At 34.5% G+C, this 23,435-nt stretch overlaps 1 protein-coding gene and 1 pseudogene across 2 annotated transcripts; both read left to right on the top strand.

The window, feature by feature from the left end:
* Window positions 1-7,230: 7,230 nt before the first annotated feature.
* On the top strand, window positions 7,231-12,359 carry LOC111389197 (ATPase 8, plasma membrane-type-like). 2 transcript variants are annotated; one of them, XM_023014083.1, is made up of 13 exons: window positions 7,231-7,266; window positions 7,631-7,686; window positions 8,241-8,459; window positions 8,544-8,996; window positions 9,089-9,535; window positions 9,625-9,747; window positions 9,830-9,934; window positions 10,040-10,349; window positions 10,532-11,046; window positions 11,173-11,346; window positions 11,437-11,619; window positions 11,715-11,896; window positions 11,996-12,330. In XM_023014083.1, the coding sequence occupies exons 2-13, from the start codon at window positions 7,636-7,638 to the stop codon at window positions 12,090-12,092; spliced, it is 2,859 nt and encodes a 952-aa protein (XP_022869851.1). In that variant the 5' UTR covers window positions 7,231-7,266; window positions 7,631-7,635; the 3' UTR covers window positions 12,093-12,330. The 2 variants fall into 2 exon arrangements, with proteins under 2 accessions (XP_022869851.1, XP_022869852.1); XM_023014084.1 differs by lacking the exon at window positions 7,231-7,266 and having other exon boundaries at window positions 7,514-7,686; window positions 11,986-12,359.
* Window positions 12,360-12,796: 437 nt separating this feature from the next.
* LOC111389196 lies at window positions 12,797-16,002 on the top strand (annotated as a pseudogene).
* Window positions 16,003-23,435: the final 7,433 nt, after the last annotated feature.

The raw sequence follows: 23,435 nt of genomic DNA, 5'->3' as shown, positions 1-23,435 counted from the left end.
TCCATTTTTGAATCAAAGAATTCTGCAGGGAATTCTTCATCGTTAAGAGATGCTTGACTCATATTTTCAACAACACAGTATTCACAATGGGGATCACTGTAATTCCAAAGTAATTTGCATAGTTCTTTAGCCATATCTTCTGATCCGTGTACTTGGTTGGATATAATTGCAGATAATAAATGATCAAGATAACAAATATCTTCTTCTTTGGTATCCATCCTTGCATTGGAATAAATAATATGATCTTCAGATGGATAAACCCATATTTTTTCTTTCTCAGTAATTATCTGAGTTACATGTTCAAATATCTCTTTATACCCTCTCTTTATACCCTTTGGCTCTTCTATAGGGCATCATATTAAGAATATCTTGATATCCATTTTTAACAACCTTTTGATTGGCTGGTAAAAAATGTTGATTTGTTAATCCCATTTTGATCACATGGAACGATGGATGCATATATTCAAGGACAGGATCCCATTCCATTGTTGCTGAATGGAATCTGATATATATATTTGTTGTTTTAACAACTTCAGTATATCTCTTGACAGCTTTCCTGATGTTGGCTGGAAGCTGAGCTATCTCCTTGAGATCTTTACTAGGATATATACAAAGTATATTTCCTATTTCAAAGCAATTTCGAACCCAGTTGGCTGGTGCTCCTGGATAAAAGTTTATCTTGTTGTATTTCGAATAGTGAAGAGTCTTCATCCACTTTCCAATCTCCAGATACCAATCTGATAGAATATTAAAAATAACAATAAAGAGTGTTACTTCTTCATGGTTATCTTTTTTGGGCATTTTTGCTTCATGGCATATCTTGACAATATCTATGAGATCTATCCTTTCAATAGAAAGTTTAGATTGAATTTGGCTCTGTGAAGAGCTACCTTCTCTTTTGATATCTTGAATATCTCTATTACCAGTAATAGGTTTAAGTATTCCCTGTGAAGGGGTTCCTATTACCTTCTTTTCTTTCCCTTTATCCTCGGGGAGAGCGCTAGTATTCACAAGTCCCTGTGAAGGGATACTAGTTTTGGTACAAATAACTTCTGCCTCATGGACTAAATTCTTGCCTCGAAGACTATCTTGGATATTTTGAATTTGGATTTCCAAATAGGAAACTTTTATCTCAAGTATCTGGACTTTCGTCCTTAATTGTTCTAGCTCCATCCCTGCTAAGATAATCAGGAAGAAAGTTAGCTTTTCCTTTAATATATTCAATATCAAATTTGAAGTATGAAAATCAAATTTGTATCCTAATTATGTATCTATTAGTCGTAGATGGATCAACATTATTTTTCAAAAATGCTTTAACTTGAGTATTATCAGTTCTGATCAAGAACTTCTTTGGTAATAAATAATCTTCATATTTTTGAACTCCTCTTTTTACAGCAATGAGTTCCATTCTATTCGTCTCATATCTTGTTTCTACTTCTTTGAATGTCCCTGATGTATAACCTGCAAGTATCTCAGGGCAACAACAATCTTTTTTGCATTTATATTCTTTATGATTCTTTTTAACCTTTAACACTGCTCCCCAGTAGTAATCTGAAGCATCAGTTTCCAGGATAAAAAAATCTTTTTCTTGGGGTATTACAAGTTTAGGCAATACTTTTAATTTTTCTTTTACCTTTCTTATATTTTCACAATCTTGCTCTTCCCAAGACCACATTATATTTTTTTCTTAATTTTGGAAGAAAATAATTTTTCAATTTAGCACAGTTTTCAATGAATCCTTCAGCATAATTTAATATACCAAGGAAGCTTTGTAATTGTTTTTTATCTTTGATTTTTTCAGGAAATTCTTGAAGCTTTTCTCCAATATGGGATTGCAATTGCAATTCTCCTTCTTTTATAAATAATCCTAAGAATTCTATTTCTGTTTTAGCTGTCTCAGCTTTCTTTTGAGAAAGTGTAATACCATGTTTTTTCATAATATAACAGAATTTCTCAAGATGCTCAATATGTTCATCAATATTATTTGAATGAATAAGTAAATCATCTACATATGCAATACAAAAATGAGTAATTGCTTTGATTACCTCATCCATTCTTCTTTGAAATATCTGTGGTGCATTTTTCAACCCAAATGGCATTACATTTCATTCGTATTGTCCTAAAGGATTGGGGGTACTAAATGCAGTTAGTGATTTACTTTCTTCTGTAAGCATGATTTGCCAAAACCCTGACTTACAATCAAATTTTGAAAATATCTTTTTGTTCTGTACTTGTTTAATAAGGGTATCCTTATTTGGCAAATAGTATCCATCAAACTTGGTAACTTCATTTAATTTTTTGTAGTTTATTACCATTCGGGCTTTTCCTCTTTTTATCTCACTATGTTTTCTAACCATAAAAGCTGGGCTGCTATGTGGGCTTTTACTTGGCCTAATCAATCTGGCTTCTAACAATTCTTTTATCTGGTTTTTAAATTCTTTTTGATCATCAACACTATATTTCATAGGTTTGACCCTTACTATAGTATCTGGATTAATTAATTCTATCTTTGCCTTTACTTTATCTGTATTCCATTTTTCTAATAGATTTTCAGAATATATTTCAGAGATTTCTCTTTTCAATTTCTCTAACCTATTTTCTGTTGTCATTTTTAATACTGTCACTGGTTTAAATTTTTCTGTACTCCAACATCCACCACGCTGGGTTGAAGAACTCTGATGGTTTATATCTTTATATGCAATTGTAACAGCTTTATTTATTTTTGGTGTAAATATTTTATGTGCACAAGGTGTTATGAACATATACTTATCAATATATTGTGTAAATGACGCATATTTTAATAGGAAATTTTGTCCTAATAAAATATCACATCCAATTGTGGTTGACATATATATTGTATCAACAAATACTTCTCTAAAAGAGATTAGAAAAGGTACTTGAGTAGCATACTTACTATATATTACCTTATTTCCTCCTGCTGTTGTAGCAGTTATTACCTTCTTTGAATTATATTTTCAGTATTCAGATGGCAATACATTTGGTAAGCATAAACTTATTGTACTTCCTGTATCTAAATAAGCGTGAAATTTAATTCTACAATAATCTTTTATATTGAGTATAATTTCAATATATGGGCTCATGGGATTAGTACTTATTATTCTTTCCATGATAACAATGATTTCATATTTTCATCTATTCTTGGAGTGATAATTGGATTATCGTCAACTGTTATTTTCAAATATCCTAGGCAGATTTTATAAGGACTATATTTCTCAAGAAAATTCATTCCTAGCAGAATAGGTGAACGCTCTACTCCATATAATTCATCCTTATATAGAATTATTTCTTTAATATATTCTTTCTGATCCTCTCCTACAAGTATAAGAGGAAATTTAACATATTTTCTTATTTCAAGATTATTTCCTAAATAATCCTTAAAAATATATGGTTCTGGTATTTCAAAGTCTATTAGATGACTAACAAACTTAGTATTTACATGACTTTTATCTGCTCCAGTATCTATAAGGACAAGAAGATTTTTCTTAAATCCTTCTTGGTTTACATATCTTGTCTAAATGTAATATTGTGAACTTGATGGTTCAGCAATATTTAAATTTTTAAGTCTGCTTATCCTAGAGTCCTGTTTAGAGGGAAATCTTGCAATAAGATTATCTCCTTCTAAGCTGACACTCTTTCTTCTTATTAATTTTCCTTCAGAATTAATTTCTTTTGCTTGTTTATGGAAATCAAGCATTATTTGTTCTGGTATAGTGACTTCATGTTCTTGGTATTTTCTAGGAGGTATGTATTGTGCTAATTCCTCAAAATCTTTATGTATTATTATGTTATCAGTGATTTTCCTTAAATTGTGATGATGGCTAGTACTAAAAGCAAAAATTGATTTTATACTTATACTAATAGCCTTACTTCTTCGTAACATTTTTAAATTTCCAATTCTATAATATAGATTGAAACTTTGATCAATATTTTCATCACTCAATGATATGGTATAATTTGGTTTTACTGTAAATATTATCTTTTGATAGACTAAATTTCCTACAACTGTTCCTAATAGAGCGTCTATAGGATCTTGTAAGATTCTGTTGTCCATACAGTATATTTCTATTGGTATATTCATACCTTCTCTAAAAAATCCTTTTACCATTATCTGGACTCCTTCTAATTCAATACATTTTAATTTGTTTCTTACATTTTCTGGGATTTTAGATAATTTTTGTTTTACCCATTCTTTTGTGATTATAGGAATTCTTGCCTTTCCTATAGTATCTTCTATATTGATAGACATTTCTTTATAATTTATACTTACAATTGTTTTATTTACACTTGGTAAAATTCCTAAGAATCCTTGATGAAATACATCTTTTTCTTGTAGATCTAATATCTTCTTAGTAATTCCTGCGTATTTTTTAATGTCAAAAATAATCTCTTGATTAATACCTTCTATAGAATCTTCAACTTCTTCAGTTGTTTCTATTTCTATTTCTGATTGTTGTATCTCTTGATTCATATATACTATTTCTTCATAATCTTCTTCTGATGAAGATGTATCTAATTCATAAATACTACTACATTCACTACTTAAATCTTCAAAATATTCAATTGGTTCTATATCACTATCTTCTTGGAATTTTTCGTAAATTCTAAGAGTTTTTATATTTTGTCTATCTTTCTTTTTAGGACATTGAGGGGCAATATGTCCTTCTTCATTACAAATAAAGCATCTACATTTTTTAATGTTTCTTGGTTTAAATTTCTTTTTCCAATTTCTTTTCTTGAAATATTTTTTATGTAGTTTAAAATTCCTTTTATTGAATTTTTTATAGTTTTTGAACTTCCTTTTGTATTTCTTATATGGTTTATATTTCTTCTTATAGCATCCAAATTGTTCAACTTGGCCATTATCTTTATAACAATATAATGAATAAGTTTATTTTCCTGATAGTCTCCTTGATTAAGTATATAGCATAATTCTTCGAATTTACATGTATATCTTTCTAACTCACACATATCACATATCTTTAAATTTTCCATTAAAATCATTCCTTGGTTATATTCATCTTGTTTTCTTTCTTCTTCATTAGAAGCATACCTATCTCCTAAGAATTCTGTTCTTAAAATTTTTTCAAATCTTTTTAATATTTCCTGTATATTTTGTTCATTTAGAGTATTCCTATTATCTAATACCTCAGTTCTGTTTGTTCCATATTTTATCCTTTCTTTAATAATTTCTGGTAACTTTCTCTACCATTCAGAAACAATTTCTCTGAATGTATGTTCTATAAATCCAAAAACTGTATATGTTTCCCATTTGTTAAATTGTATAGTTAAATCTGTACTTTTTATCCATGTTTCAATAGCTTTATCTTTATCTACACAGTCTAAATCTAACCATACTCCTGTTGTGTGAATTAGTTCATTATAAGATTTCATTGGATTTATTTCTTTTATGGATTGTTTTCTTACATTTCCAGTATATATTTTCTGTGTTTTTCTATATTGATTAAGATCATCTTCAAGTGGTATTGTAGTATGATAAGGATAATCTTGTTCTTCATCACTACTGAATTCTACTTTTATATCATGACTTGAAGATGGATTAGTATTCATCTTTATATTTTCCATTTTCTCAGTTAATTTTTCTAACTGTTTTTTATATTCTTCATATTCTTCTCCTGTAGATTCTAAGAATTTTTGTTCTATTTCTTCTACATCTGTAATCATATATTGTTTCTCTTCATGTTTTTTTTCTTTATTATTTTCTTTTTGTGTTATCCTAAAATCTTGGGGTGGATTAATTATAATTCTATCTTTTCCTCTAAGGTTTTTATCTAATAGGGCATTTCCTATTTGCAAATTATGTTCTAGATTCTCTAATCTTTTATGTATATCCCCAAAATTTTCACTTGTGGTATTTTTAGGTAAATAAGGATAACTAGATTTTTTATGTTTTTCAACTTTTTTCAAAAATTCTTCAATTATATTTTCTTCATCTACTATGTTCATCATAATTTTTGGTTCGTAACCAGGCTCTGATACCATTTGGTCGGAGTGTACAGCGGACGGGTTAATATTTTTGAGCCAATTAGATTCTTCATAAATATTTAAAATGTCACAATAGAATTTATAAAATTCACTATTTTTTATTAATACTTTTTCTTGAATAATTATGTTTAATTTTTCAATTCTCCTTCTTAAATTAAGAATTAATTTATATATGTCTTTTTCCATTTTGATTGCTATGGAATTATTTTTATTTTTTATTTTTGGGTCTAAATATTCTATAAAAAAGTCTTTCAGATCTTCTTCTAGATAGATTAATTCGTTTTTTGTATAGATTTTTAGATCAATAAAATTTTGTATAATATTTGGATCTAGATTTATTAAAAATTTATGATCTATATTTCTTTGAGGACTTATTTTAAGGTTTTTAGACATTGTAGTGACTTTGGTTGTAATTTCTCTGTTAAGGGTATTTTTGGAAAATTGATTGTTTGGAGACTAGTTTTCAAATGTTTTTATTTCTTAGACTAATTTGGAAAATCTTCTTTTTATTTAGGCTATAAGGCTGTATTTCCCGGTTGTTCTTGTATCTATACCTCTAATATTTTGAAATCTTTCTTTCACTTGCTCTTTGAAAATGGATTTCTATATTTTAGTCGAAAGAGGGGAAAAAAGAAAAAGGCTTCATTATGATAATTTATTTATTTTTTAATGAACATTGTATTTAGGTTAAAAAGTGATAAGAATTTTTTATGAAAATTATCTTTAAATAGAAAAGATTTAGATACGTTAATCGAGCAAGTTAACAAGATATAATGACCCTGAAGATCAGAACAAGTCAAAATGAAGTATCCTCAATGCATTAATCAAGCATGTTGTACTTTACAAAATTGTCGAGCCCATCAAGCATAATGTACTCGTCATACCATTATATTAATTTGAATTATTTAATGTTAAATTTATTATATTGAAATTGAAACAATATAGTTGAAATTATTTTTTGTTTCTAAGTCACCTTCTTATTTTACGTATTTATTTTATCCAATGAAATCCTCTCATACTTGGGTAAGAACTCCACAAGATCCTATTGAATTCATAATTCAAAAGTCACAATATTTCAGTTTGATAAAACTCCATTACCATTGGGCAGAGGAAGTTAATTATAATAAAACTAAAATTACGATAGCATTCTCTAATACTTACTTCTCCACCATATTCTATATAAACCCCGCAACGCCTTCTCAAACCTGCGTTCTACTTGCAATTCATTGTTTAGGATTTTTGGTATGTTTATTCTGCTATTTCATTATCTGTCTATCCAATTTCAGAGTAAATCCTATTTTATTTATTTTAAGGTCAATATTAAATATAGCAGTCGACTGGATATAACAAAATTTAAAGAATTTTCCTCTGAAAAATCTGACGACAACCTATTTTTAAGTTAAAACCACAAGACAAGACCTGTTCTTATGGCCAGAATGTATGATAATCCGCCATTGTCGAGGGTGCAAGATTAGTATAAGAAGCTGTTTTTTTTTTTTACAGAGAGAGAGGATAGGGAGAGAGATAGAGAGTGGATTCTCTCCATTTTTCTTCCTTCATCCCGTGATTGAATTTATTTTGATTTTGTTTCTTTTTTTCTTGTAAGCAATCATGGCCAAAGATATATCCTTGGAAGAGATCAAGAATGAGCAAGTCGATCTCGTACGTATCGTCATTCTTTTTCTATATATTTCTTGTTGAATTTTCATGCAAGATTTCTAGCATGTACATCAAAGCGTTTTTTATTTCGTGTTCTATAATTTATTCGAGTTCATGCACGGTTACTAATAGGTATTTCATTGATCAAAGCAATTTGATCTCAAAAGTATAATATTTTTCAATAAAACTCGATTATATCGTATAAGATTTTGTTTACACTTAATATCAAATTGGATATCACACAAGATTTGTTGTACTTATTTTCTTAATCAAAGAAAAGTTTATCTCAATTTTGTCATGTTTTCCATGTAAAACTCGATATCTCAAATATCGTATAAGATTTAGTTAGCTTGCACCTCAATCTGAAAGTAGTTGAATTTCACGCAAGATTCAAGTACGTATTTTCTCGATCAAATTAAGCCCCTAGTTGTTTATGTATTTTCTTGGTCAAATTAAGCCCCTATTTGGATTAGTTAAAATCAATTTTTGTAGTAAATTTTGATAAAAGTTGATGGAAAAATTGATGGAAGTTGTGGATCCCATGAAATATTTTGCAGGAGAATATCCCCGTAGAGGAAGTTTTCATACAGCTAAAATGTACAAGGGAGGGTTTGACATCAGATGAAGCAGCAAAAAGGCTCCAAATTTTTGGGGCCAACAAGCTTGAAGAGAAAAAGGAGTGCAAACTCCTCAAGTTCTTGGGCTTTATGTGGAATCCTCTCTCATGGGTCATGGAGTCTGCTGCCATTATGGCCATTGTTTTGGCCAACGGAGGGGTATGTTTAGTGTACATGTTAGGCTTTCGATGAGAAAAATGAGTCCGACCTTTACTGATGGAAAAATATTGACTCAAAATGCAGGGCAAGCCTCCAGATTGGCAAGACTTTACTGGTATAGTAGTGCTGCTGATTATCAACTCAACTATTAGTTTCATTGAAGAAAATAATGCAGGCAATGCTGCTGCTGCTCTTATGGCCGGTCTTGCTCCCAAAACTAAGGTTTTGAGGGATGGCAAATGGGGTGAGCAGGATGCTGCAATCCTGGTTCCAGGAGATTTGATTAGTGTGAAGCTGGGGGATATTATCCCAGCCGATGCTCGTCTTCTAGAGGGCGATCCTATGAAAATCGATCAGTCTGCCCTCACTGGTGAGTCTCTCCCTGTGACCAAGAATCCCGGTGATGGAGTCTACTCTGGTTCCACCTGCAAGCAAGGTGAGATCGAGGCAGTCGTCATTGCCACTGGTGTTCATACCTTCTTCGGCAAGGCTGCTCACCTTGTCGACAACACTAACAACGTCGGTCACTTCCAAAAGGTATAGATGTTAACTCGAGGGAGACTTCATATTGCTGACCCCAAATTTACTAGGAAGGAGACTTAATTGCTAAATGTTTCTATTGTGTACAGGTTTTGACTGCCATTGGGAATTTCTGCATCTGCTCAATTGCTGTGGGCATGGTGATTGAGATTATAGTAATGTACCCAATCCAGGAAAGGAAATACAGGGAAGGAATTGACAATCTACTTGTGCTGCTCATTGGAGGTATCCCAATTGCCATGCCAACGGTTTTGTCTGTGACAATGGCTATTGGATCCCACAGGTTATCCCAACAAGGAGCCATTACAAAGAGAATGACTGCCATTGAGGAAATGGCTGGTATGGATGTCCTCTGCAGTGACAAGACAGGAACCCTAACCCTCAATAAGCTCACGGTCGACAAGGAAATGATTGAGGTTTTCCCAGACAACATGGATAAGGACACCGTTGTCTTGTTGGCTGCTCGGGCTTCAAGGGTCGAGAACCAGGATGCCATTGATGCTTCAATTGTTAATATGTTGAGTGATCCTCAAGAGGTATTAAGCTCTACTACTTGCAATAAATAAATTTGTCAAAACACTTTCTGTATCTGTAGATTATACTGAGTATGTTTTAAACTTTGTAGGCACGAGCTGGAATCAAAGAGGTGCACTTCTTGCCCTTTAACCCGGTTGAAAAGCGAACTGCAATCACCTACATCGACTCCAATGGAGACTGGCATAGAAGCAGCAAGGGTGCTCCAGAGCAAGTAAAGATAATCATAAAATTCTATAGCTGTATTAATATTATGGAGAATAGTGTTTAAATCTCTAATATCTAAAATTTGACAGATTATTGATCTATGCGAACTCAAAGGAGATTCAAAGAAGAAGGCCCACGATATCATAGACAATTTTGCCAACCGTGGTCTTCGTTCTCTTGGCATTGCACGACAGGTGAGCTAGTCAACAATCAGAGTAGGAAGTTCTTCACTAAATGATGAAATGAACTAATCAAAGAGAATGCATTACTAAAGAATGACAATATCGTATTTTTTATAGGCTGTTCCAGAGAAAACTAAAGAGAGTGCTGGTGGACCTTGGGAGTTTGTTGGTTTGTTGCCCCTCTTTGACCCTCCAAGGCATGACAGTGCAGAGACTATTCGTAACGCTCTTGAGCTCGGTGTTAATGTCAAGATGATCACCGGTGACCAGCTTGCCATTGGCAAAGAGACTGGCCGTAGACTTGGCATGGGCACAAACATGTATCCATCATCTTCCCTTCTAGGCCAAAGCAAGGATGAGTCAATTGCTACGATTCCTGTTGACGAGCTCATTGAGAAGGCAGATGGCTTCGCCGGTGTCTTCCCTGGTAAATTCACTTTCAGTGCATGTTTTAGGACAACTTGACAGTACAATTAACATATTGGGGCTTATTTTTCAATCCCATCTACCAAACACATTTGAACACTAGTATTTCATTCTGTTTCAAATATATCAAACTCAAATTGTCGTGCCTTTAGCAACTAATGCAAAATTTGTGTGCACACGCAGAGCATAAATACGAGATAGTGAAGAAACTGCAGGAAAGGAAGCACATTTGTGGTATGACAGGAGATGGTGTGAATGATGCACCAGCACTAAAGAAGGCAGACATTGGTATTGCCGTGGCAGACGCAACTGATGCGGCCAGAGGTGCATCAGACATTGTTCTGACCGAGCCAGGACTTAGTGTGATTATTAGTGCAGTTTTGACAAGTAGAGCCATCTTCCAGAGGATGAAGAATTATACCATCTATGCTGTTTCCATCACAATTCGTATCGTCATGGGATTTATGCTCATTGCCCTAATCTGGAAGTTCGACTTCTCACCTTTTATGGTCTTGATCATCGCCATCCTTAACGATGGTACCATCATGACAATCTCCAAGGACAGGGTGAAACCATCTCCAGTGCCTGACTCATGGAAACTCAAGGAAATCTTTGCCACTGGCATTGTCCTCGGAACATACATGGCTTTGATGACTGTCGTATTCTTTTACCTTGCATCTGATACTGATTTCTTCTCTGTAAGTTCATTTGCTCCAATACCAAACCTTTTCATATATTTATTTGCATGCAAACACACACACACACACAAACTTACACCCACTTCAAACAATAGTTCTAAGCACTAATACATGGATTGCTTACAGAATCTCTTTAAAGTGAGATCAATCAGAGGCAACGCAGATGAGCTTACAGCTGCTCTCTACCTTCAAGTGAGCATTATCAGTCAAGCACTTATCTTTGTGACAAGGTCTCGAAGCTGGTCATTCCTCGAACGCCCTGGAGTCTTGCTATTCGGCGCTTTCCTAATGGCCCAATTGGTATGTTTTGGAAGCAAAATTCAGTTCACAATTGACTAAAACCATAACAATTGCTTCACGTTTTTGTTGTTATTCACATTCTGATTTCAGTTGGCTACAATCATTGCTGTATACGCAAACTGGAGCTTCGCTAGAATTCACGGCATTGGATGGGGGTGGGCTGGAGTCATCTGGCTCTTCAGCCTTGTCACATACTTCCCACTTGACATTCTCAAGTTCATCATCCGATTTGCATTAAGTGGCCATGCCTGGGATTCTATGATCCAGAACAAGGTACTACACAAAAATTTTGTCATTCCTAAACTAGAAAATTTTTCTTTTCAAGGTTCACCTTTAATCCATATGTTTCAAATTTTTGAACAAACTAGACTGCTTTCACAACCAAAAAGGATTACGGGAGGGGCGAGAGAGAAGCACAATGGGCTGTCGCTCAGCGCACACTACATGGCCTCCAAACACCAGACAACTGTGCCCTGTTCAATGACAAAAATAACTACAGAGAATTGTCTGAAATCGCTGAGCAGGCTAAACGAAGAGCTGAAGTTGCAAGGTATTCACATCATTGTTACTTAGCTCAAAATTTTTTGATTGATCAGCATTGCATATATTTTCTGATGCAATCTTTTGTACTCTAACAAGAAATATGCAGGCAGAGAGAACTTCACACTCTTAAGGGACATGTCGAATCCGTGGTTAAGCTGAAGGGATTAGACATTGAAACCATCCAACAGCACTACACTGTTTAACAGTCACAAGATGAATCAAATCAATGGACTGCTACCCAAGAGATTCGAAGACTTTAAGACAAATATTATTTTTCTTCTATTTTTTTTTCTCTAGGCAATATAAATATTGGGCTGAAATATGAAATAGAGGCATGAAAAAAGAAAGAGAGTCCATTGGGAGATATGTATACTCTATTGCTGTATTTACATAAAATTTTCTTTGGTAAATTTCCCCTCCTTGAGAATATTTTTGCATTTATGATGTGAATTTTTAAAGTTTGTCATCAAGAATTCTCATGAATAAGTTTTAAAGATGTAGCAAATGGCAAGAATAATTATGGGTACATTGAAAAGAATGTTAAAAATCTTGTTTGTTGCACCATCTTAAATCTTTTAATAGAGATTTTTTCCCCCCTTTACCCTCCGTTTGAGTCCTATTATTTATAGATTATAATGAGATGAATAGTATTTTTTTGAAAAATGAGTGGTTGAAATATTTTTTATTTATGTGTAATATTATTTTATTGAAAATTGTATGGTTAAAAGTAGGAAAGAGAAAATTTTAATTTAATATAATGAAAAATAATGAGGTTCAAACGGGACTTAATAATCTCTCTCTAACTTAGTTTTTTATCGACGAATTTCCTCATTTTGGTTTCGGCCCAATCAATTGGGCTTGTAGAAAGTAGGAAGCCCATATTAAAATAAGAAGAATCGGCCATAAACATGCCACGTATCACCACAATCTCGTTTCCCGCTAAGTTCCCATTCCCGCGCCCTAATTTAAACAATCAACCGGCGCAATCCGAATTGGCGTATACCGATTCCAAATTTTGTCCACTGGAAAGTTCAAAATCCCTAAACAAACCCTATTTGGCAAGAAAAGGTAGAAAAATGGCGGACCGGAAATCACAGAATACGAGAGCAGAAGATTGGAAAACATTAAGCGGAAAGATGAAATGCTCACCGCCCTCAAGATTCAATCCAGAATAAACGATCACTCCGACGTCAATAAGCGTCGAAGGTCTTCCTTTTTTATATTGCATGTGGGCTAGGATTGCATGAAAAAATTATTGGTAACAGATTAATTGTTCATTTTCTACTCAACTTCTTCAACACCAAACTCGGAAGGTAGTATCAGATTTTATATCTTTATAACAACTGTTAAATTTGGTGATGGGATTGAATGCCATTTGTTAGAATACGGTAGGAGTTTTTATTTCAGTTTTTTATTGTACTTATTCTTTGGCGATTTGTGTCATTCCACTTTTCTTGTACTTCACGTTGTGCTTCAATTTAATATTGTGATTAAATGCAAGATTTGTGTTTCTTCCAATTGACTTGAAAATTTTATTTTTGTGCATTTCAGAGAAATTGGTATAGAGGAAAGCCCTCAAGTTAACAGAAGAATCACAAGATTATCATCTTGTACTACCCCAAATTCTGAAACTGCAGGCGAGGTTTCAAAAATCATAAGTAATACACAATCTTTGTCTGTAAATGACCTCGTGCTTAACGACGAATCTATAAATCTTGAGGAGTTGATTAATTCTTTTCCCCATAGGCGCGTGCAAATTCTTGAATTAATCAAGCTTTTGGGCTCTTGAATTCTCCTATGATTCCATTATTTGTCTATGGTGGTGCTTCAACGGGCAATACAAGCACAGTGTTTGAGATATTCAATCACTTGAAACGCCCATTTGTTTATAGCAGTTGCATCACCTGTTATAATCCCAGGATACTGTTTGAATCAATCTTGAATCTGCTTTTGCTTCAAAGGAAGAATGAAAGCAACAGATATTCAAGTGCAAAGAATTGTGAAAAGCCCTCTGATTTTGTAAATCTTTTACGAGATGCTTTGAGTAATCTTATAGACAGGCTCAAAGGTGATCTGGGGAAATCTAACTCCAATAAGTCGGCATCACAAGTTAATGGGAAGATGATTTACATGATATTTGATAATTTAGAGCATGTTAGACTATGGGATTAGAGTTCAAATATGTTCCCCTTTTTATTTAACTTGTATGATATTCTGAAAATGCCAGAGGTTGGTTTGATTTTTATAAGTAAAACCTCACTTGATACCTATCATTTAGACACAGGTTATGTTGAGCCTTTTCCCGTTTATTTTCCTGATTACACTGAAGATGATCTGCGCCAGATGTTCATGAAAAACCAATCAAATCCCAAGTTATATTCCTCTTTTCTTGAGTAAGTTCCACATTTTAGTGTTTTTTCCTTGCTCGAACTGTCATTTACCTTTGTCATAGCGTTCATACAAAAACTAACTTTATTTCGTTTCTTGTTGAAGAGTGTGGTATTGAGGCCTTTCTGTGGAATCATAAGGCGTGTTGATGATGTAACTGCTGCCATTTCACCATTATATAAGAAATATTGTGAACTGCTAGATGACACAGGGATCACTCCTAATGAAGACATGAAGAGAAAACTATTTAAACATATTAATCCATATATCTCACAGTCATTGAAAGAGACATTTCACGTTCCTTCTCAGCCTATGGTTGAAGCCTCTGCCAGCAAGGACAAGAGCAAGAGTAAGGGCATTACTAAGAAGCCTGGATTTTTGGAATCTTTACATGAGATGGACTTCCATATGTCTACTTGTGCAAAGTTTCTGCTTATTTCTGCATTTCTCGCATCACGAAATCCAGCGACACTTGATGCCTCACTCTTTGATTTAACTGGAGGATCTGGCAATCAGAAAAGAAAGAGAAAGTAAGTCATAGGCAAACTTGGTATAGTATCTTATTTTAATACCTGCAAGGCTGTTATTTATGTTCTCTTGTTTATCCCAAAACAATTATCCTTGTTTTGCTTTAGCAAAGAAGTCTGGCAAATTTTCTTAGATTTGTAGCTCTGCTTTTAGCTGCCTTGACATTACTGGTATCATGTATCATCTGCCTAAAAATTAAGCCTAAGAATTGAAGAACACGTTCAATGACTCATTGATTCTAAGAATACCCGGGAATCAATAATCAGAAGATCATTGATTCAAGATTGAATACCGAACAATCGATACGAAAATCTCGACTATATTTTTATTAAATTCAAGTCAAGCTGATGATTTCCATGATCTTGCACTACTTTATATAGGATTCAAGCAAAATAAAAGATATGATAAAGGGGGTAATAAAATTAGACAGAAAGTGGTAATAGTTGGGGTATATTCTTGCTGCAAAATCAGCCTCATTCATGGTTAATAATCAGCCACTTAATCTTCTCTTCTTTTATTTTGGATCATGAAATTGATACATATATTGGTTTACTAGATTTTGGTAAGCATCAAAAAGTAGAAAATTAATTTTGATTATATTTTCTACTGGTAATCCTGCTCAGGAGCTCTGAAAAATCAATGGAGAAGGAAAGTAAAGAACAAGAATTACTCATGAAAGGACCTGGAACTTTCCCCTTAGAAAGGCTTTTAGCAATGTTTCAGTGTATCTCATCTGTTGCAGAATATTCACCCGATGATGAAGTGCCACAAGTTGATGGACGAGGAGGTGATGATTGGGATAGTGGACCAATGTATGATGTTCTTCTGCAATTATCTAGTCTATGTAGTGCTAATTTCATAACCAAAGGAGGTAGCTGTCCATTAGAAGGTGCAATTCGGTATAGATCAGCAGTCTCCGATGATATGGCTTTAAAGGTAATTTTCCCGTAGGCAGTTGTTATGAGTACACTTTTGATTTGCTCTCCATTAATATGCTATGTGATGTTTTCAAATGTTCGACAGGTAGCAAGGAGTCTCAAGTTTCCCTTGTCAAAATACTTGTATAGTAGATGACATCTAAGGTGAGGAATGATGAACACATCTTACTGCTGAACTTGTGGGGGGAGAGAATGTACTGATTGTGATCCATATAACGAAATTTGTGAATAATAATGAGTAATAGTTGTTGATGTATAATTGAAATTATTTTTTACTTTTAGTTTAACCTTTGAGCAATTCCGTTGGAGGAGTAGGCTTCAATTTTAAGCTTGATGGAGACGGTTGGTCGTCGGACTTGGAGCCTTGAGTTATACAATTTCTTTCAATTCGATGAAAACATTAACCAGTTGAAGAATTGATCGCCGTTTCCCAAAACTTACAAAATGCAGAAATCACTGTGTATGGGAGAATAATACATCTGAGTGCAATTAGATGATATTGAAAGATTAATTACATTCTTCAAAGTATTACTTTTTTACAAAATCTATTTTGAAAAAATTTACATCAATCAAATGTGCTGACTATGATAATATAATTATTTGTTTAATTATTTAATTAATATTTCGTTTCCTTATTAGCTTAGTTTCTTTACTAGCTTAGGTCACTTTGTAATATATTAAATCATTGTAAACCCTAATTCCTTTAGTGGTTCAATTGTTTTTCTCTTCTTCTTTCTCCTTCTTTGATTCTCTATATGTGTTTGATTCCATAGATTAGATTATATGTTATCATGGTATTAGAGCCAAAACATATGTGTTGAGTTTGTTCTTTTTGTTCAATCCATTCTCAAACAATTCGTGTCACCAAAATAATAGAAAACCCTAATTTTCCCTTGAGCTGCGACTAAAAATATAAAATATCTTTCAAATTAAACTTCTGTTCGGCGATTGGTGACCATATTTGGATTCCAGACAATAAGACGATCCTACCTAACCGGCGTGTGTATCACCACGCGCTCTATTACGGCGGCGCGTGAACGGAAGTTCCAGAGATTCTGGCTGTGCGTGAGGCATTTTCTGGCGACGGTTCAACGGGACAGTTTTTTCCTTGGTGAGTTTCTGACATTTTGGTGGTATTAGTTTGGTCATACGTGCACTGTACGGTATATTTCGGTGGTAGTTCGTGTTGGCACGTTGGTCGTTGTTGAGTTTTTTGCAATTTGCTGATTTCTTTTGATTAATAGTTGATTATTTATTGATTTCATGATGGCAACTGAAAGGGATGATTCACTTCAATCCATTAGTGTTAGATTAAATGGTAAAAATTACTCATATTGGAGTACTGTGATGAGGAATTTTGTAAAAGGAAAACGATTGTGGTGTTATGTTAGTGGAACTATCGTGAAACCTGAGACCTCTACTGAGAATTATGTGACAGAGTTAGATAATTGGGAGTCAAACAATGCGAAAATTCTCACTTGGATTCATAATTCTGTCGAGCAATCCATTGGTACACAGTTAGCTAAGTTTGAAACAGCGAAAGAAGTTTAGGATCACTTACAGAAGTTATACACTAAGTCTAATTTTGCAAAACGATATCAATTGGAGATGGATATACGAGCCTTACAATAGAAGGATATGAGTATTCTCGAATTTTATGCTGCTATGAATTCAATTTGGGATGAGTTGGCTCATACAGAATCAGCGAGATTGAAAGCATGTAAGGAATATATTACTTTTAGAGAGGAATAGCGATTAGTTCAATTTTTTATGGCACTTCGCAGTAATTTTGAGGGACTTAGAGGCTCTATCTTGCATCGCACTCCACTTCCATCAGTTGATTCGATGGTTAGTGAACTTGTAGCTGAAGAAACACGTTCGAAATCTCTTGCAAGAAAAGTATCCCTTCTTCCATCTAGCACTTTAGTGTTGGCTGTACCTTCTCGATCATCCACACAGAATCAAAACAAAGGTTATGTGCGAGTTGCTAGTGATGAGTATAACTTTTGCAAACAAAAGGGACATTGGAAGTCTCAATGTCCTAAGCTATTAAAGAAGCAGCAGCCACACCACGGCAGCGATCATATCATCCCAATGCTAACGTAGTTGCTACCATGCCATCTAATGACTCGTCTATACTTGGAGCACCACCTTCTTCTAGTCCCATGTTGACTGATTTAGCAGAGCAATTTCAAAAGTTCTTAGCCACACAACCACATGCTATGTTAGCCTCTACTCATATAGGTTTGTCATCTCAGAGTCACTCAGGTATTTCTTCCTCGTAGATATTTGACTCTGGTGCTTCCAAACACATGTCATCTAACTCAAAACTCTTTAATGACTTGCATCCTTCTAACTTGTCTATGTTTGTTATGACTGTCGATGGCACATCATTGCCTTTAGCAGGTGTTGGTTATGTTAATACACAAAATTTATCACTTTCAGACGTTTATTATGTTCCAACTCTTACCTTAAATCTTATTTCTATTGGCCAATTGTGTGATTCTGGATATTTAGTTCAATTTTCTTCTACTGCTTGTCATGTGCAGGATCCTTGATCTCAGAAGCTGATTGGGATAGGCCATAGACAAGGAGGGTTATATGTTTTAGACAATCTGAGACTACAATATGTTGCAGCCTCCGGTGTTGACTTGTCATCTTTTTCTTTGAATTCATCGTCTTCTAGTTTTTATTTGTGGCATTCTCGCCTTGGACATGTTTCCGCTAGTCGTATGAAATTTTTAGTTTCTAAGGGTCATTTGGGAAATTTGCAAACTCATGACATTTCTGATTGTAGTGGTTGCAAATTAGCTAAATTTTCAGCTTTACCTTTTCCTCGTGGTGTTTCTCATTTTGTTGCACCATTTGATCTTATTCACTCTGATGTGTGGGGACTTGCTCCTATTACCACAAAACGAGGGTCTAGACATTATGTTTCTTTTATTGATGATTATAGTTGTTATTGTTGGGTTTATTTTATGAAACGACGTTCTGACTTTCTTTCTATTTATTGTTCTTTTAGAGCACTTATTTATACTCAACATTCTACTGTAATTAAGTGCTTTAGATGTGATTTGGGTGGAGAATATATTTCAACTGTTTTCTCTGAATTACTTGCTCTTGATGGTACAATTCATCAAACCTCGTGTACTAATACCCCACAACAAAATAGTGTTGCTGAACGAAAGTATAGGCACATTGTAGAAACTGTCCGTTCCCTTCTTTTGTCTGCCAAAGTTCCCAGTGAATTTTGGTGGGAAGCAGTTCTTACTGCTATTTCTTTAATTAATAAGATTCATTCTTCCCACAATTCAGGATTATCACCCTTTGAAACATTGTATGGACATCCTCCTGATTATTCTTCATTGAGAGTCTTTGGCTGTACTTGCTTTGTTCTTCGTCCTGAGGCTGAACATAATAAGTTGACATCTCACTTTGCTATCTGTGTTTTCTTGGGTTATGGACAGGGACAAAAATGGGTTATCGTTGTTTTGACCCCATTAATAAAAAATTCTATGTTTCTCGTCATGTTGTATTTCTTGAACACATTCCGTTCTTTTCTATTCCTGATAATACTGATGACTTGACTAAAACTGATCTCATTCGTATCGATCCATTTTTTAATGATATTGACAGACTGCCTTTCCATATCCCATGTACTGTTGATTCTTCATGCCCTACAGGTACACATGCACCGATTCATGATACTCCTCTTGATTCTATGGCTTCCCAAGCACCATTTGAGATTGTCAATCCAGCTCCTGCTTCCTCTATTCGTCGATATCCTCAGCGTATTCGTAAATCCACTCAGTTACCTAATTTTGCTTATTCATGTTATTCTGAGTCATTTTGTTGTTTTCTAACCTCTATTCATAAGCTATCTGAACCCACTTCCTATAAAGAAGCTATTTTGGATCCTCTTTGGCAACAGGCTATGGCCGATGAACTGTCTGCTCTACATAAGACAGACACTTGGGACTTAGTTGCATTGCCTCCAGGTAAACATGCTATTGGTTCTCGTTGGGTTTATAAGATTAAAATCAAATCTGATGGTTCCATTGAACGTTACAAGACTAGATTGGTTGCTAAGGGTTTTACTCAGCAGTATGGTCTAGATTATGAAGAAACTTTTGCTCTTGTTGCCAAGATAACCACTGTTCGTACACTTATTATCGTTGCATCTGTTCGTCAGTGGAGTCTTTCTCAATTGGATGTTAAAAATGCATTTTTAAATGGAAATCTTCAAGAAGAGGTTTACATGGTTCCTCCTCCTGGTCTTTGTCATTCTCCTGGGTTTGTTTGCAAGCTCAAGAAGACACTTTATGGCCTCAAACAAGCACCTCGTGCCTGGTTTGAGAAATTTTCCACTGTTGTTACCTCTACTGGCTTTACATCCAGTCATCATGACTCCACTCTATTCTTTAGAAACACTTCTACTGGTCTCATTCTATTATTGTTATATGTTGATGATATGATTGTCACTGGTGATGATGATGATGGAATTGCAAGTTTGAAATCAGAATTGGCTCGTCGTTTTGAAATGAAGGACTTGGGTGCATTACCTTATTTTTTGGGGATCGAAGTTGCTTCTTCTCCTAGAGGTTATCTTCTCTCTCAGTCCAAGTATACTATGGATGTTATTGAGTGTGCCCGTCTTACTGATACTAAAACTGTTGATACTCTTCTTGAGTCCAACGCTCGATATTCATCCTGCCTGATCTTACTTTGTATCGCACTATTGTTGGATGTCTGGTCTATCTTACCATCACACGTCCCAATATTGCTTATGCTGTTCACATTGTTAGTCAGTTTGTTTCAGCTCCTACTACGGTTCATTGGGCAGCAGTTGCTCGTATTTTGCGTTATCTCCGTGGTACATGCTTTCAAACTCTTTTGTTTTCGTCAACCTCATCTTTAGTACTCCGTGCCTACTCTGATGCTGATTGGGCCAGTAACCCCACTGATCGCAAGTCCACTACTGGCTTTTGTATATGTTTGGGTGATTCTCTTATCTCTTGGAAAAGTAAGAAGCAGATCGTTATTTCTCGTTCTTCTACGGAGGTAGAGTATCGAGCTATGGCATCCACTACCACTGAGATTGTGTGGTTACGATGGTTACTTAGAGACATGGGTGTTCCTCATTTTTCTCCAACCCCTATGTATAGTGATAATACCAGTGCTATTCAAATCTCTCACAACTTCGTATTCCATGAACGCACAAAGTATATTGAGATTGATTGTCATCTAGTTCGTCATCATTTGCAGACTGACATCATTTCTCTACCTTTTGTTTCTTCATCATTGCAGCTTGCTGACTTCTTCACTAGGTCTCATCCAATTCATCGTTTTTGCTTCTTACGAGACAAACTCTCGCTGTTTTTTGCTTCAGCATCGTGAGTTTGAGGGGAGATGATGATATATTTATTTGTTTAATTATTTAATTAATATTTCATTTCCTTATTAGCTTAGTTTCCTTACTAGCTTAGGTCTCTTTGTAATATATTAAATTATTGTAAACCCTAATTCCTTTAGTGGCTCAATTGTTTTTCTCTTCTTCTTTCTCCTTCTTTGATTCTCTATATGTGTTTGATTCTATAGATTAGATTATATATTATCAACTGAACAGTGAATATGTTTATGTAATTCTTAGTTTACATTTGGATAATTTTCTTGATTAAGCCCCCCTTTGATTGATGGGAATTAAATCCCCTATCAAATCCCAATTTCGGTTGGAGAAGAAAGAAAAATGGCAAATGAGAAAATGACAGACTACAATTGGAAAACATTAAACGGAATGCTGAAATGCTTGCCGCCCTTAAGTTTCAATCCAGTATTAAAAATCTGTACGCCGTCATTAAACATTCCATCCAATTATGCGTGTTTTTTATATATGCTTCACGTGCTGTGTGTTTAATTTATTCCCTGTTAACTGGCCGGGCTTTTATGAAGAAGATTCCGCTTGATGGATACGTGAGATTGTTTGTTTACGCCATTTTCAAATAAATATTTAATCACATAAAATTTTGTTTTGCATATATAAGTGTGTTTGCGCGACTCTTTTTGTGCCGTTTCGCGTGTAACTATTCGACACTGTGCATTTTATGGCAGTAAACCATACAGAGAGGCTCCAACAAAGAATCTGACGCCTGTAAAACTCCAGTGGTGGTTCCAAAGATGATAACGAGTTAGGAAAATCCCAAAATTTCATAAATCTCGTGAACATCAAATATTCCCTCGAGAACAGCAGCCCCTTGCTATGAGAAATGTATGCAATAGTGGTGTTGCCTCGTATCATAAGCTTATCCAAACTATTTCTGGATTTTCGAGGATATTTCAGTTCGGTGAGAGTAATGGGTTTCCATGCTATTCAATTGAGGGTGTGGAGAAAAGAGACGATTTTGAGTCACTAAAAGTGAGAAAAATGGAGGGTGGTTCATGGTTGGTTGATGTGGAAGCACTGAAGTTGGAGCCCAAGCATGTAGCTTGTGTAGTTCCAGGGAGAAATTTCAGTGTTCGGGTTTTTCCCAACTGCAGATGTCCCAGTGATTGTTGTGGGAAACGAATTTGGAAAGAACCAAGCTACACAAAGTGCGGGGATGACTGCACACACATACATGGGGGTTAAGATTTTTTAATTCACGTGGGACCTACTTGTCCCATGTCAGGGTGCGTTCATTCCATGGTATCGGTGCGGGTCGAGTGGCTAGTTGGGTTTTGGAATGTCGGATCACAAAATGATGATGGCTAGGGCCAGTATCTGGGCTGGTCATCAATTCATTTTTCGTGTCAAACGTATGGATGCATATTTGTTTGAGTAATTCTATTCATAGTGAAGACTGTCAATAGTCGCCCTATGTGGTATACACTTGGCAATTTGATATTTGATACATAGATATGGTAATTATTTTTTGAATTATACATCAAATGAAAAGCTGCCAAGTATACGCCACATAGGGCGACTGCCGATAGTTTTCACTGCAAATAACATTATTCTATTTGTTTTGGTTAATGGTTTATTTTGTCTTGTAGTTTTCAAGACTTGAAAAAGTCGTCAGCCCTGTTTGACAATAATTATTTCAAAACTCTTTTTTTGCGTACTCATATTCAATCACACATTTATACAATAAAATATTCTGCACGTAAATCCAAAATATTTTCCTACTTTTTAACCATACATTTTTCAAAAAAATCATTATTCAAAACTCCATTTTATCTAAATAATGATGGCTAATTTGACCTGACGTCCAATGTGAAAGCATGTGAAGGATTATATTTCTTAATCTGTTGTGTTTCATCGTGTTATTTGCATATTTCAAGTTCGTGCTCGATACTAATATATTGAAGCTTGAAGTGTTAGCGATAACATACGCTACGTACAAAATGATATCAACGTTATGTCCTCGTCAAATGATATTATTTTGAAGTTTCTATTATGGGAATGTTTTTTTTGAAAAGGACCTTGCTGTTTGTATAGTGAGGGTTTGACACCCTCCCTGACAGAACAGACTCATGGGGGGGCAATTTTTTATCATTTTTTTTCACTCGGGTCCCACACGAATGTGAGAATCTGTCAAGAAAGTGGTAAACCATTTTTCTGTACAAATGGTATTTTCCATTTGAAAATTGTTCTTGGGCAGTAGAAATGTTACTATTGTTTAACAAGACTAATGGAAAAACCAATTATTTGATTTG

The sequence above is a fragment of the Olea europaea genome, unplaced genomic scaffold, assembly GCF_002742605.1.
Source record: "Olea europaea var. sylvestris unplaced genomic scaffold, O_europaea_v1 scaffold568, whole genome shotgun sequence".
Taxonomy (NCBI): Eukaryota; Viridiplantae; Streptophyta; class Magnoliopsida; order Lamiales; family Oleaceae; genus Olea; species Olea europaea.
Note: the sequence above shows the minus strand (reverse complement) of the source record. Positions and strands in the feature narration are given on the sequence as shown.